Source organism: Sphaerodactylus townsendi, linkage group LG03 (assembly GCF_021028975.2).
Source record: "Sphaerodactylus townsendi isolate TG3544 linkage group LG03, MPM_Stown_v2.3, whole genome shotgun sequence".
Taxonomy (NCBI): Eukaryota; Metazoa; Chordata; class Lepidosauria; order Squamata; family Sphaerodactylidae; genus Sphaerodactylus; species Sphaerodactylus townsendi.
This window is the reverse complement of record NC_059427.1, coordinates 153,097,710-153,114,378: the sequence shown is the minus strand read 5'-3', so window position 1 is coordinate 153,114,378 and position 16,669 is coordinate 153,097,710. Positions and strand designations below refer to the sequence as shown.

The 16,669-nt window shown below is 46.6% G+C and overlaps 1 protein-coding gene across 1 annotated transcript in view; it reads right to left on the bottom strand.

Annotated features, from left to right (window-relative positions):
- Positions 1 to 230: 230 nt before the first annotated feature.
- Positions 231 to 16,669, bottom strand: part of LOC125427940 (noelin-2-like) — a 101,447-nt gene continuing 85,008 nt past the window's right edge. Inside the window, exons 2-3 of the mRNA XM_048487508.1 lie at positions 4,601 to 4,750; positions 231 to 248 (exon numbers count right to left, since the gene is read on the bottom strand). Coding sequence (XP_048343465.1) covers positions 231 to 248; positions 4,601 to 4,750 — 168 coding nt within the window. The remainder of the gene's footprint in view (positions 249 to 4,600; positions 4,751 to 16,669) is intronic.

Here is a 16,669-nt window from a genome sequence, read left to right as displayed (position 1 = left end):
ATTATGTTCAACCACACCTTTTACCCCTTGAAAAATGAGTTATGTGGAGGTCTGATTCAGTTCAGGACGGTGGCACAACATTTAAGCCCCGGGAAACCACTTTTTGACCCCTGTGGAGGCATCATGGTACCAGTATCAGGCAGGTACCCAATTTCAATAAGGACCATAATATCATTAAGAGAAGGGGATTTTAAGTGCTGCCCATATGCTGTTTTCCATTTCAAATGGCTCTAAGGAGCATCTGTATCCTATAGGGAAAACATACAGGTACTGAAATGAGTAATTCTGTGCTTAGCTTACTGGAGCAAATAGTGGCTCCCAGAGGTTTTTTCAGGTTGGAAGGGTTCAACCACCCCTTTGTACCCTGATCCTGATGTCAGGCCCCAGAATTGCTACAGAAATGTAAGGCAAACTGGACAATAACAAGGATGCCGTGGAAACATGGCATCACATTAAAGCCTGGATTTTTATTTTTCCAAATGCTGAAAGAGCCCCAATTCTGCCGGGGACTGAAGCATGGGGGTGGGAAGGGTTCCTCTCTCCCCCTGCGTCACTTTCAAGAGCTGAATTGGCCACGATTGAAAATGACATGGGAGGGGGATGGAACAGGAGCCCCTAGTTCCCCTGTGCTGCAGTTTGCCCCCACCAGATGGAATTTGGAACAGCAAAAAAACAGGATCTACAATGGCAACACCTGGTCATGATAGACACAGGGATGTGGGATCTTCCAATCTGTGGGATGTGGGATCTTCCAATCTGGCCCATTTATGGAGCTCCCAGAAACACTACCAAGGCCCTTTGCTTGCAGGTGTAGGGCATGACTCATTGTCACTGTCAGTCATAAGAACATAAGAACGTAAGAACTAGCCTGCTGGATCAGACCAGAGTCCATCTAGTCCAGCATTCTGCTACTCGCAATGGCCCACCAGGTGCCTTTGGGAGCTCACATGCAGGAGGTGAAAGCAATGGCCTTCTGCGGCTGTTGCTCCCGATCACCTGGTCTGTTAAGGCATTTGCAATCTCAGATCAAGGAGGATAAGATTGGTAGCCATAGATCGACTTCTCCTCCATAAATCTGTCCAAGTCCTTTTTAAAGCTATCCAGGTTAGTGGCCATAACCACCTCCTGTGGCAGCATATTCCAAACACCAATCACATCGCTAAGTGTGAAAGAAGTGCGTTTCCTTTTATTAGTCCTAATTCTTCCCCCAGCATTTTCAATGAATGCCCCCTGGTTCTAGTATTGTGAGAAAGAGAGAAAAATTTCTCTCTGTCAACATTTTCTACCCCATGCATAATTTTATAGACTACAATCATATCCCCTCAGACGCCTCCTCTCCAAACTAAAGAGTTCCAAATCGCTGCAGCCTTCTCCTCATAAGGAAGCAGTGCTCCAATCCTTCAATCATCCTCAAGGTGCCCTTCTCTTCTGGCACTTTTTCTATCTCTTCGATATCCTTTTGGAGATGTGGGCGCATCAGAAACTGAACATTTCAGTACTCCAAAGCGGTCGAATCCATGGCTATTTTTATATAAGGGCATGACAATCTTTGCAGTTTCCATTATTATCAACCTCCTTTCCTAATTATCCCCAGCATAGAGTTTGGTTCCTTTTCACAGCTGCCATGCATTGAGTTGACATTCCCATGGAACTATCAACCAGGGACGCTTCAAATCCCTTTCCTGGTCTGTGACTGACAGCACTGACCCCTGTAGCGCAGGTATGTGAAGTTTGGATTTTTTGCCCCTATGTGCATCATCAATTTTACATTTAGCTACATTGAACTGCATTTGCCATTTCTTAGCCCACTCACCTAATTTATCAAGGTCCGCATGGAGCTCTTTCAGAATCCTTTGTGGTTCTCACCACTGCTACATGTAATTTGGTATCATCATCTGCAAACTTGGCCACCAGACTACCCACCCCTACTTCAAGGTCATTTATGAATAAGTTAAACAGCACTGGTCCCAATACGGATCCTTGGGGGACACCACTCCCGACATCTCTCCACTGTGAGAACTTCCCATTTACACTCCACCCTTTTCTCTGTTTCTCAACCAGTTTTTAATCCATAGGAGGACTTCCCCTCTTATTCCTTCATTGCTGAGTTTTCTCAACAGTCCCTGGTGAGGAACTTTGTCAAAAGCCTTTTGGAAATCCAAGTAGACAATGTCCACCGGTTCCCTCTTATCTACATGTCTGCTTACACCCTCAAAGAACTCTAGTAAGTTTGTAAGACAGGACTTGTTTCCTGGACAAAAGCCATGCTGACTCCTTCTCAGCAGGTCTTGCTTTTCTACATGTTTAATAATTTTTATCTTTTAATGATAGATTCTACTAATTTACTAGGAACAGATGTCAAACTGACTGGCTCTGTAATTTCCTGGGTCCCCCCTAGACCCTTTCTTAGAAGATTTGGTGTGACATCGGCCATCTTCCAGTCTTCAGAGATGGAGGCAGATTTCAGGGATAAGTTGCATATTAATGTGAGAAGATCAGCAATTTCATGCTTGAGCTCTTTAAGAACTCTTGGATGAATGCAATCCAAGCTAGGGGATTTGGTAGCATTTAGTTTATCAATGGCTGCCAGAACTTCTTTCCTGTTCACCACTATCTTTGCTAGTTCCTCGGATTCACCTCCTAAGAAGCTTCTGGTTCAGGTGTGCAGGAATTTTCCCCACTCTCCTCTTGGGTGAAGACAGATGCAAAGAATTCATTCAGCTTCTCTGCACTCTCCCTGTCATCTTTTGGCTCACCTTTTGTTCTTTCATCGTCTAACGGGCCTACCGCTTCCCCTAGCTGGTTTCCTGCTTTTGATGTACCTGGAAGAACTGTTTGTTGCTGGTCTTGATGTTCGCGAGCCATGCGTTCCTCATAATCCTTTCTTGCCTCCCCTTACAGCTAACTTGCTTCTCTTTTGCCAGTACCATCTGTGTTCTCTCTGGTATTCTTCTATCAGCCAAACTGGACTTCCATTTTCTAAAAGACATCTTTTTTTTCCTAACACTTCTCTTTAACCTCCCTTTTTAACCATGGTGGTGGCTTTCTTTTGGACTGGGCGCTGCCTTTCCTAACCTGTGTGGAACACATTCCCAGCTGTTTCTTAAGACTGTGTTTTTAAATAACCTCCAAGCACCTTGGACAGTTTTGACTTTCTTTGATTTTCTCCCTTCAGCTTCCCAAGCACTATCACCCCTCATCTTTGAGAAATTTCCCTTTCTGAAGGCAAATGTAACTGCAAGATAGAAGTTGTCACTTGTTCGCGATGCAGAGGATATCAAATCTGACAGCATTGTAATCGCTGTTCCCTATTGCCTGTAGCAACACTGACTTCCCCGTGACCAGATCCTGGGTCCCACATAGAATTAGATCTTAGGCACCACCTCTCCCCTGGTTGGTTCTACAAACCATCTGCTCCAAGCAAAATCACTTCATTACTTCACTTGTGCACATTTTTGCTTTTGTTGGCCTCTCTAATTTCTTTTTCCATCTCAGAATCCTCTTGTGCACTTTGGTCAGGGGGATGATAATATATTCCTATGTTAAACTATGCTTCACCCCTGGTATTGATATCCACAGTGCTTCTGTAGAGGAATCAGCTTCCCCTGCATTGTCTATTTTATGTGACACTATGCTCTCTTTGATGTAGAGGGCCACCCCACCCCCAATACGCCCTGTCCTATCCTTCCTGTAGAGCCTCTGTAGAGTCAGAGCAAACAATCCTGAGCAAGGGAGTCCATCAATTCTTGGGCTGCATATGGGGTTATCAACAATATCCTAACTGCTCTATATTGATATAGTGGCATCTTCTTTTTTTGGATGGCTTTGGATCCAGAGATGGAACACATGCAATGGGTTCTGAAGGTTTCCAGGTCAGTCCCAGGAATTTCCACTTACAGTATCTCAGGGAAAAATATTATTTCCTGCCTGAGATTCCAGGGAGCCAGGTGGCCAATCAGATTAGCTTGTCCTTAGCTAGACAGGCCAATGGCATGACTCAGCATAAAGCAACATCACATGGTCATACAAATAAGATGGCAACCAAGTTCCTAGGCACAAGGCCTAATTAGAGCAAGACTGGGGACCTTGCAAGGGTCATGTAAGCTGGTTCTGGTGGGTTTTCTGGGCTGTGTGGCCGTGTTCCGGTAGATCTTGTTCCTGACGTTTTGCCTGCATCTGTGGCTGGCATCTTTAGAGGTGTATCACAGAGGGAGGTCTGTTACAGTGTGGCAGTGTGTAACAGACTTCCCTCTGTGATACACCTCTGAAGATGCCAGCCACAGTTGCAGGCGACACATTCGGAACAAGATCCACCAGACCATGGCCACACAGCCCGGAAAACCCACCCAAACCAGTTGAATCTGGCCGTGAAAGCCTTCAACAATACATTGAACAGATCAGGTAAGTATTAGACATTCAATCGTGCACAAATAGTGTGGTTGCAAGAGAGGTCAAAAGTGATATATCCAGAAAGGAATCTCCCTGGCTCAGAGAGGTGAACAAGAATAAGCCTGGCAAGAAAAGATGATGGGAGACATCACAATGCCCAACACTCATTGCTACAAGCTACTCGCTCCAAAATGAGGAACACATCTCTTACTTTTTCTTTCAGTTGCTGAAGCTGCCGACTGCGTAGGTCTCTTGAGCAGGATCCCTGGACTGGGATCACAGCAGTGCACAGACATTTGCTGTCAGGGACCTGAGCAGAGGTGTAGACCTGCCAACCCTCATTGGAGCTCTGGAAGAGAGTCTGCAAAGAGAAAGAGCACATGGCAGTCAGCAAAGGACTCAGCAATCGCAGTTACCCTCAATCCCAGGATGTACACAGGGGCAAACAGGTAAGACCATCAGGTCATTCATTCTTCATTTGTAAATCAAAATTTACTTATTTCAAAATTTACTTATTAAAATATATAGGTCCAACCATTCCTTGTCATGGCTTAAAAATCATTGTTAAAACAGGTAAAAACCAACAGAATGAAACTAGAGGTGTGTACCATTTTTTCTCCTGGTACTATTCTAGGTTTGAGTTTAATACTTCTGAAAATTTCAAAAAAAACCAAAAACCCTGCTAAAAAGCAGTATCCCCATACTGACTTTTTCAGAAATTCACAGTTTTTCAGGTCTATTAGACCCAAATAAATTTTCAGCCACCTCCGAACTCCTCATAGGCTCAGCAGAGGTGTAGCTCCAAGGGGACAGGGGGGCGATGCAACAGGTGTGCGTCCCTGTGGGGGCGTGGGGATGTGGGGTGTGTTGCATGGCGGGACAGGGGTGTTCCAGGGTGGGACGGGGGTGGAGGATGCACCAGTGCACTGGGCGCTTTTCCCCCTTGCTACGCCTCTGAGGCTCAGAGTCATTACATGGCGCAGAGATAAATGCTAGGCTTGGCTTTGCCAAATTCCCACCGTAAATGTAACCCCTGATACCCCCTCTCCCCAAAAGATGCCCAATGTCTATACCTGGTTTAAAAGCCCTGTTACCTAAAATGAAGGGACTCTATTCTAGTCCTCAAGGGGCCCAATCCACAAAATGAGCCACAACAAAAAAGGAACAGGCAGGCAGATCACCTCAAGTGGGAGAACAGCCAGTAGGTGGCAGCGAGAGGACAGAAGTGGGCCCATAAAGACATATGGGAGGAGAAGGTCCTTTGGATAGGTGGGGCTGGGTCCTGAAGGGCATTAAAGGTCATAAACCGGGCCCTTGAATTAGACTTGGAAACAAACTGGCAGACAAGCTAACTGTTTCCTGTCATCGCTTCCACCTCAGAATTAATCCCTCTCTCTTTTCATTCCCTACAGGGTTCTCTGTGGAAAGCCATGGCAGCGGGATTATTTTCAAATGGTTTTTAATTTGTATAACGGATGAATCCATGATCTTCGGAAATGGTTTATTAGGAACGTATTAGCATGTTCAGAATCTAAGGAATGAGCTATTGAGATTCTTCCCATCACAGTTATAAAGGTTACAGTTATTTACTTTTAAAAAACTGGATTCTGACATCATTCTATGCTTGGTTCTTGAAAGGTCCTTATATGGAAGCCCCATAGAGGGTGTCTGGGCCCAACATGTGCTGTTACCAAGTTAGAATGAGAAAATTAGGCAGGCCAGGTCCATTTTTTTGAGCATCCTGAGCAGGGAGTGCCCAGGGCCTGCGTCACCTCCTCTGTTTACTACCAGACCCTGCTCATATGCCTCCCTTTCTACCCACAGACCCAACACTGTCTGCACATCACCTCCCCACCCATTCACTAACCCTCTGACTGACTGCACCCCCCACATGCCCTGACAATGCTGGCCAGTGACTATGGCTGGGATCATGGATGGCAGTGTGCTTGCAACCAAGCAAGCGAAGAAAGCATTAGTGGGCAGAAAGGGAGACCTGTAATCCATGGCAGCAGATCCCATATGAAGCCCTGGGCCCCAGCAGCTGCTCCACCCTAGGGTATGCTGATGCTGGCCCTGCAAATAATAATAATGAGAGTTTGGATTTATATCCCACCTTTCTCTTCTGTAAGGAGATTCAAGGTGGCTTACAAGTTCCTTTCCCTTCCTCTCCCTGCAACAGACCCCTTGTGAGGTAGCTGGGGCTGAGAGAGTTCCAAAGAACTGTGACGAGCCCAAGGTCACCCAGCAGGAGTGCGGAAACACATCTGGTTCACCAGATAAGCCTCTGGCGCTCAGGTGGAGGAGTGGGGAATCAAACCTGGTTCTGCAGGTTAGAATCCACCTGCTCTTAACCACTACACCACGCTGGCTCTCTTACACTCACCAGTTTCCTCTGCTCACTGCTTTCCTCTGCTGACTGGGTGATCTCTGCCCAGTAAGATTTCAGCCTATCCTTCCATGCTGTGTTATCATAAGGATATAATGAGACCCCCCCCCCCCCAAAAAAAAAAAACCCCACCTCCCTAATCTGGTTGGATGAAAAGCAGGACAAAAACATCATCGGGAAAAATAATGACAATAACAACAACAGAAATATATTAAGAACTTTTCTTACACATTCAAAGGTTTAAACAGGATCCACATTAATTGGATTACAAGCCATCTGGCTTTGCTGTAGGGAAAACTGAGAACGAGACTGTTTCACACACACACACACACACACACACACACACACACACACACACACACACACACACACACACACACACAATGTATGCAAAGTATAAAAACAACACACAGTCTCTTGCACCCCCTTTGTCCCTCATCTCCAGCTGAAAGAAGGGCTTCTCAATCAAGACACAGCTCTGAATCTCGCTGCTTGCTGCATTCCCCTGAGGGAGAAGCCAAGGAGACTCCAAGATGCCAGGTTCCCACACAACAGCCTGGAAAAAGATGTGCTGTTTGCTTCGTCTCCCGTCTGTCTGGCACCTGCCCACCTTGCACATGGTATCTCTATAAATATTTGCTGGCTGGATAAACAAGAGATCAACTATTTACTATTACTATTTTACGCACACACCTTGTACGTCTGCACAATGAAGTGAAATGGTGGGGTGCAGGAAAGTCTGGGATATTACGAAAACATTACACAAACATGACTGAGTTATGCCAATGATGAAGGACTTCCTCAGGATTATATCATGGATGCTACCAAATCTCTCAGCCCCTCCATTTTAACTCGAAACATCCCAATGCATTTCTCCTTTGCACTGGTCGAATCTTGGCCTTTATTTTCAAACCACTTCCTGTCTCCTCACATTGAATTTCCCCCTGATAAAATCACACAGTTCTCAGCCTTATTTTGGCATCTCCTGCATGTGAGTCCCAGAAATGAGTGGCCTTTTTGGGGTGCATATGTGGATTTTTTTGAAGTCAGTCTTGACTACTCTTGGTAGCTCTGTGGACAGAAGGGAATCATAGAGTTGGAAGGGGCCAAACATGCCACCTAATCAAACCTCTTGCTTAATACAGCATCAGCCTAAAGAATCCCTGACAAGTGTTCATCCAGTTGCTGATCAAAGACTGCCAGGGAGGAAGAGCTCATCACCTCCCAGCCAATTCTACTGTTGAACTATTCTTACTGTAAAAGGGAAAAAATCCTCTAGAGAGCCAGTGTGGTGTAGTGGTTAAGAGCAGGTACACTCTAATCTGGAGAACTGGGTTTGATTCCCTGCTCTGCCACTCCAGCTGTGGAGGCTTATCTGGGGAACCAGATTAGCTTGTGCACTCCAACACATGCCAGCTGGGTGACCTTGGCCTCCAGTTGTTTGGAGCTCTCTCAGCCCCACCCACATCACAGGGTGTTCGTTGTGGGGGTGGGGTGGGAAGGGAAAGAAGATTGTAAGCCCTTGAGTCTCCTGACAGGAGAGAAAGAGGAGACATAAATCCAAACTCCCCCTCCTCCTCTTCTTGGTTGAGAGTCTGCAACTGGCCCAAGGTCACCCAGAAAGTTTCCTTGGCAGAGTGGGAATTCAAACCTGGATTTCCTAGATCCTAGTCTGACACATTATAGACTAAAAAATAGACTAAAAAATGCCCATCAACATATTGTTGAGCTATGTACAGAGGAACTGACTGCACACTGCATGGATCCTTTAAGAAGAGTGTATCCGAAAAGAGCACGTTTGCAAACAAGGACAAGAATACTCAGCACAGATTTTGGTCTGACTTAGTAAGGAACAGTTGTCACATGAGGCTTGGAAAGACCTGGGTTTTAATTCTGGCTCAGCTGTGAGACTCTTTCAGTGATCACACACCATCTGTCAGTCTAACTTACCACCCAGGGCCGCTGGACAAATAAAAGGAGATAAGGAATTAATGTCCAGAGTCATTGTATGGATACAAAGGATGTACTGTTGGGGTGGACGCTATCTCTGTTCTTTGCATCTGTGGACACTAGCCATGAAGATGGATAGTTTCCCCGCGGGCTTCTGTCCCGCGGTCACTCCAAAGAGTCACAGCATGTTGGGAACTGACTTTTGACAGATACTGAATGATGATCATTGCAGAAACTACCAAAAACATTCAGCGAGGATAACATGGAGGAGGACGTCATCAGTCACAGCACTGCCTGCTCCCAAATCCCACCGGTTTGCACAAATGCTCCCAGGCTGTGGGATGCCTTGGGGTTATAGGTTACAAGGGCACGGCCCGCCACAACAGTTCCACGCTAATTCAGGGCCGCCTGTTGTCTCCGTCGTTTCAGGGACAAGATGGTTGGCATCAGCGCTGCCGAGGCCACCACCTCTTCCCAAACCCCGCAAATGGAGGGAACGTGTTTCTAAAAACTCGCTCGACTCCTAACTAAAAATGGAGCCACTGATGCTATTTTTAGCTCCTGCCTGCCCTGGGCCGTGCAGAACGCAGACACGTAATGAATTGTGGCGTGACCTATTCCGTCCTCTCGTGTTATGCAGTGAAACTTCTTCATCCATTTGGCTTCTCCGCACCCCCCCCCCCATTTTTTGTTCTTAAAGAGGCATCTGCTAAGAAACTGAGGGGGGGGGAGGTGGAGAGAGAAAGACAAGAATCCAGAGACAACTCTCCCTTGCAAATGAGAAATAGCCATCAAAGCATTCGCTGGTCTCTCCTTTGCCCCCCAATCCAACACGCCAGAAATCTGAGAGAAAACCTTTTAAGAAGCAAAGCAGAAGGAGCTCTACTTTGCAGTGGGGGGGGGGGGCACAGGGGCGGGTAGAGGATGCAAACTAGGTCAGCCCCTTGTTAGCCCGTCAACTGATCTATTCTGGAGGCAGCCTGCCCCTAATTTATGCACAGAAAATGAATAATCAACAATGAGTGATCCGGCACTGCCTTTCCAACGCAGCTGCACCCCACCTACTTGCAGACTCCCAATTCGAGTGTTACCAAACACTGGCTGAAAAAGTTACACCCAGGGTTTTATGAGACTTCAGGCTAGGCTTGCCAACCTCCAGGCATGGTCTGGAGATCTCCTGGAATCACAATTGATCTCCAGGTAATGGACATCTGTTCCCCCGCAGAAAATGATTGCTCTGGAGGGCAAATTCTATAACATTAGACCCTACTGCTGTGGCTCCCCAGGTTTGAACTCCAAATCTCCAGGAATTTCCTAACATGCATAGAGGGGCAGATTGTGTACTATCATACCCTGCTGTTGCACAGCATCGTGCAACCGCCGAGTATGATATCACTAGTGCACAATCTGCCCCTCTATGCATGTCATTTCAAAAATCCAAAACTAAAATCAAGCTTCTAGTCACTCATGGGCATGAAAGTATATTTGGAAATACATCAGCAAGGATTATGAATTTGTGCCAAACACACTGCAGGGCAAATGAACGTGGCTTTCCATATAATCTCCATCTATTCAGCTCTGTAGTAAAAATGATACAGAAACCAGCAGTAGGTTTCCCTCATAAGTTTGCAGTGAGCTTGAATCATACCCTTCGTCAGGAGAGTGAGTGTTTTGCACTGAGATAAGCCAGCCATGAAAATGGGGAATAATAACAAGCCAAAGGGGCAGGTTTATACATACCCAAACATTAGGAGGAATTAATGATTCGGTAAATAACCCCATAAAATGCTATTTGTTGCTATATTATTTTTGTTATACTATATATTTTTTTACTATATCAATGCATTATTTTCTGCCAAATACCCTACCAACCATCTATTCATGTGAATGCCAGGTTGGGGGGAGGGGGAATAGGAGTATCTCCCAGGTGTTTGACATCCAAACATCCTGGAAGTCCTGCTTTTGTAAGAATGTTTGGGGCTGGGTTCAGTGGTGTAGTGCCAACAGAGGGGAATGACGCCCTGGGCGGCGCCACAGTGGGGGCATAGCCGGGCTGTGGCGGGGCGTTCCGGGGCGGGCGGCGCCAAGGATGGGGTGCAGGGTGCGCACGTGCCCTGGGCGCAGTCCCCCCTCGCTCTGCCCCTGGCTGGGTTTGGAGTGGGTATGGTCAAATGGCATTTGTAGGGAAAAGTTTCTCAACAGTTTGGGTGGCAATCTGGCTTCCATGAGGTAAATAACAGGCAATGCTTATGGCTTCTGCAGATAGCTTTATTGGTTCAGTTGACTGATAGAAGTCCCCCAGTAGCCTTTGGGCACTCCACAACACTCCTGCAATAAAGCTAGCCCATAGTCTGCACTCTGGGAGTTCAGCGATCCTTCCTTACATCCTGGCTGCCTCTCAGCTCCACAGCCTTACTCTTCTGACAGCCCGGCTCAATGGCTGGTCCCGCTCTGCCACCCTAACCTCCTGTCCTCTGGCCCCCTGATCCCAATCTGTTCTCAGTTCTTAAAGGATGCACTTTCCCTGCACCACAGCTGTATGAATCAACCAGCCACATCTGGCCCTTAGTGTGCATGGCCACATCTCACCTACTGGTTGCCCTCTGGATCTACCTGCGTCTTGGTGTAAACTGGGGGTGGCTGTCTTAACCATTCTGCTTTTACTCTGTGTCTGGCCTCCAGGGTTGCCCCAGTGTTTCTGTCCAAATAATATACTTTTTTGTTTATTATAGATGTCCTTTCCAATTTCCAGTTTTACTTATTTTTATACATCTCAGACAGCAAAAATTAAGATATATATGCCAAAGTAGCACAAGGTTTGTGTTCTTAAGTACTGGGTATGTTTGCAATTTTGCCTGTAGAAAATTAACAGTAGAATTCAAAATAGGTTGTCACAGAATCACGCTCAAGTGAATTGAGCTAACTCCCAGGAAAGTGTTCCTAGGGTTGTATTGACACACTTTAAATTTTGTAAACATCAAATTGTGCAATTTTACTGCTCCCTGTAAATGAGCCCTGACCCTAACATGGATGGCCCACACTGGCCTGACCTTGTCAAATCTCAGAAGCTAAGCAGAGTCAGTCCTGGTTAGTATTTGGATGGGAGTCCACCAAGAATTGCCAGGGGTGTTGTGCACAGGACGGAAATGGCAAACCACCTCTGAACATTTCTTGCCTTGAAAACCCTACAGGGTTGTCATATATCAGCTGCATCTTGACAGCACTTTATACGCAAACACACACACACACACAAATGAGCCCTGACATGGTCCACCCTCATCATATCTCAGAAGCTAGGCAGGGCAGACAACCAAGGAAGGCCATGGTTGCTATGCAGAGGCAGGCAATGGCAAACCACCTACAAGCTCTTTCTTGCTCTGAAAACCCTACAGGGTCACCATAATTTACCTGCAACTTGATGACACTTTCTACCACTAAGTAAAAAATAAAGGGATGCTATGTGTGTCTTTACCATTCCACCTTCCCTTCCCATGGCAAATCTACTCAGAAATAAAATCCAGTTGCATTTAATGGGACTTATTCACAGATAAATTGGGCATAGGATTGTACTCCCCTCATGTCCCATACTCCACCCCCCTCAAACTGCCCACCCAGGATTCCCCCTGGTTCTGGATGGATATTTCAAAATCACAAAGCATGCTTAAGTGATCCTGTGAGTGGGGGATTCAGATCATTCAGGAAGCCTTTCAGAGAAAATGGCTGCCCCAGGAGTCAGCCATAAAATGCTTGCCACAGCTTAACTTCAGTAAGACAGTGTAGCTCCTTGTGCTTCAGTAGCAGCTGCTGCCAAATCATTGTTTTTTGTTTTGATTTGATTTTCAGTCTGCACAGCCAATCAAGTCTCCAATTGTCAATTTGAAGCCTTGGTTGTCAAAATTTCACCCAATTCCTAAAAAACACTGGGTGGGTGCCAGAAAAGGTGTTGGGGGCACCATGGCATCCATGGGCGCTACTGTGTTGGGGACCCCTGCCTTAGCCTCTTTTTCTACTTTATCATAAAAGCTTACGACAACACCGTTTTGGTTACAAATTACATTGCCATCATGCAGAATAGTACCCCAAAGACCTTTCCTTTCTGCAAAGGCTTTTTACAGCAGAGGAAGATCCTAACGTGGCTGGGTGTTCAACTCTCCCAGCTTACCTTTGAAATGCATCTCAGCTGTTTCTGCTCCTATATATATCAGACCAGCTTCTTCCTCACAATTCATGTTTGGAGCACAGCATGTAGGGGAACAGCAGAAGGAGTGTGTGTCACAAGAGAAGCTGTTATCAAGAGAAGGGTCTGACTTCCATTCTTTGCTATTTGGGAGGACCCGTGGCTCAGTGGCAAAGCTTCTGCTCAGCATGCAGAAGAACCCAAGTTCAATCCCCAGCACCTCCAGTTAAAAAAGGACCAGGTGATGGGAAAGACCTTCGTCTGAGACCCAAGAGAACTGTTGCCAGTCTGAGGAGACAAAACTGACCTTGATGGAGCAAGGGTCTGATTTAGTAGAAGTCAGCTGCAAACGTTCATGACTTTCCCATTCCCCTGCACCCCTGACATCATCTTCAGGTTCCTTCTTCTCCTCAGCTTACCCAGAGCTGTTGGGATGTGGCTCTGCCACAGGGCAATTGGCCAGCTGGGCCCCAGGGGGTCCCACAAGGTGTGGGGGCTTCTGCCACAGCATTCACAGAATGGCAGGTTTTGCCCACTGCAATTTCTCCCAAGAAAAATATAGGGAACAGCATGAAGAATGAGTATTTGGCACATTTGATTGACTGGCAAATCCCATTCCCCTCGAGTACTAGGCAACAATGTTTTTACTGTAATTATTTGTATAGCAGATTTCCTCACAACTCCTGGCATGTGTTGTACCAGTAATACTTATAAGCAGATTTGGGAGTTAGACCAGTGAGGGGAAAGGAGGCCAATGATCACATTTGCAACTGGGTGGGAAGCTCTGATCTAGATTGCCCACCCTGGTCCAGAGCCCAAATTCATCATACAGTGGAACCTTGGAAATTGCCGATTTTGGTTTCGCTGGTCGCTGCCGGCCATTAGAACGTCGCAGATTTCGCCAACAGTCTTGGATTTAGCTGACGTAAATTGCATAGTTTACACAATTCATGCAATTTGCTACGCTGTTTGTGCATGCGCAAATGTCGCGCACGCGCAAACAGCGCAGTTTTGAAAATCGTTGATTTTGGATTTCGCTGATAATCGCCGGACAGATTATCGGCGAAATCCAGGTTCCACTGTATTTTAAAAGCTAAGGAGGGTCAGTCCTGGTTAGTACTTGGATAGGAGACCAAGCAGAGGTACAGCACCCACAGGGACATGTGGGGTCACATGTCCCAGGTGTAAGCAATGGGGGCAGAAAATCGATGCCCGGCAGTGGCCCCCTAGGCATGCGGAGCAAGGGCATGGAGGGGACTGAGCTGGGCAGCATGAGTCGGCCTCCTCTGGACTGTCCATGAGGGAGATGCGGGAGACAGCCGGAGATCCAGTGCACTGCCTTCCCTCCTTGTGCATGGCTTCGCCCACCAGCTGGCCTCTACCGCACTCCTGCTGCACCTCGCCTGCCACCACAAGGCCTCACTGCTCCTAAGGTGGCGCCGCCACAACAACTGCATCCCACTGCTGGGCCCTGCTGCCAGAGAAGTGGGGTGTGGGGCACTGGGGGAGCAGAGGGCAGGGCATGGGGGGCACTGGGGCATATTTTCCCCCGGTTGCCCTTTTCCCTCCCTACGCCTCTGAGACCAAGTCCAAGGTTTGCTACAAAGTCCAGGGTTGCTAAGCAGAGGCAGGCAATGGCATACTTCCTCTGTTCACTTCTTGTCTTGAAAACCCTATAGCGTAGCCAAAAGTTACCTGCAAACTGACAGCCCTTTCCACCACCAAAGGATGAGAGAAGCGGGCAGGTAAGCTTTTAAGAATGTTTCTTGTGCTGCTATTCACGCTGGGATATGAACCAGGAGCTCATTTTCTCAACTACTACCTTTTGCCAGCATGACAGTATTTGCAGAAAGGACCATATTCTTTGCAGTTCCTTGACAGCAACAACTGCAGCCCTTTCCTCTCTGGCAAAAAAAGAGAAAAGAAGCCAAACCAGCCTTACAAAAACAGCCCTGTTAGGGACATTTATTTCACGTATGCTAATGTGGATTTCACTGCAGGAGCACGGTGGCTCTGCAGAAAGGACGTTTGTCAAAGACTGGCAGTGTGTTCCCGCTGTTCTCTCAGGCACGTCTGCAGAAGCAGAAAATATTGTTTTGTTGTGAATTCAACTAAAGCTTCTCTCTTCATGCCCTTTCCTTTCTTTCAACACCAGGAGATGTTCATATGCCACAATGCAACTATCTGTCCCCTGCTTGCATGCCTGGTTCCTACAAATGACTACAGATGCAGCAGGAAAATGGTAAGGAATCAACAAATCGGTAGCAGTGATAGGCAGAAGAGTCTATTCTCGGCCTGGAGACCATATTTTTGGATACCAACACCTGTCAAATACTAAAAAACGCTCAAAGGGCAAGATGCCGGAGAAGTGAGCACACACAAACACTAACACGAATGCCTGCCCTTTCCCCCTTCTCCATAAATCTAACATTTATTCCAAGAAAGGGGGGTTACCTGATGCAGGGAATCACCCTTGAACTAGACGCAGGGGTCTTTAACCTGTGGCTCTCCAGATGTTCATGGACTACAAATCCAATCAGCCCCTGCCAGCATGGCCAATTGGCCATTCTGGCAGGGGCTGATGGGAATTGTAGTCCATGAACATCTGGAGAGCCGCAGGTTAAAGACCTCTGAACTAGAACATCAGTCCCAGCCAGGATCCATCTTCTTTGTAAGCTGCTTTCCCCACTGTTCCCAAGCATAGTTTTGTGCCTAGATTGACATTTTTATAACCTCCTCTACTGAACATAAAGGATGGGAATCTCTCCCCCAACCTTCCCACGTGTCCTGCAAATTCTCAATCTTTATTTTTATACAGTCAAAGAACAGCATAAATTTCACACATTCCCCACAGATGCTAATAACCCCTGAACCTTAATGCAAGGCCTGCTTAAAATTTCATAAGTCCAAAAGGATAAATTATAAATAAAAAAGAATATAGAGAGTTAAAACTCTGATATTTAAATTTGAAGCTTAACCCAACAGTACCTGGCAAATTTTACCAGCTACAGAGAACTTCGCAGTATTCGCTGTATCCTTGGGGCTTCTGTCCACATGTAACATCTTGACATACACCAGTGGCAGCAAACCTTTGGCACTCCAGATATTATGGACTACAATTTCCATCAGCCCCTGCCAGCATGGCCCCTTGGCAGGGGCTGATGGGAATTGTAGTCCATAACATCTGGAGTGCCAAAGGTTCGCCACCACGGACATACACCAAGCCCGAGCAACCAGGATACATGTTCAGCAAGGGAATAATAAACTTAAAATGGACCTCTTGGTGAAAGGGCCAGGGCAGTAAGACAGTGTTCCATGCTTTCAGTTTCCCCCAAATCACAGGGACATCCCCTATCCCACACGGGAACCTTTTTACAACATTCAGCCAGAACCACAGATGGGAATGCTTGCCAGATTGCAAAGAAAAAGGACTTCCTGTGACCACCAGGATCCAATGGAGAAAGATAGGTGGCAGAGTAGTATTTTCAGGAGACAGGGCAGCTGGGGACTTCTACCCTTCCCGCCAACTTATTTATACATTTAACTTAACACAGAATATAGCAACACAATTCACAGCCCAAGGGCAAGGCACAGCAAAAGCACGAACACGATCCAACAAAGAAAAACAAAGATTGAATCTTAAGAACCTGCGTACAGCAACAGATAGTACCAACTATACACAGCGGTATAGTTTACAGACCCTCATCCTTTACACACGCTTGTTTCTGAACCGTATCGTTACAGTGCAGCCCTATTTCCTGTGCAAA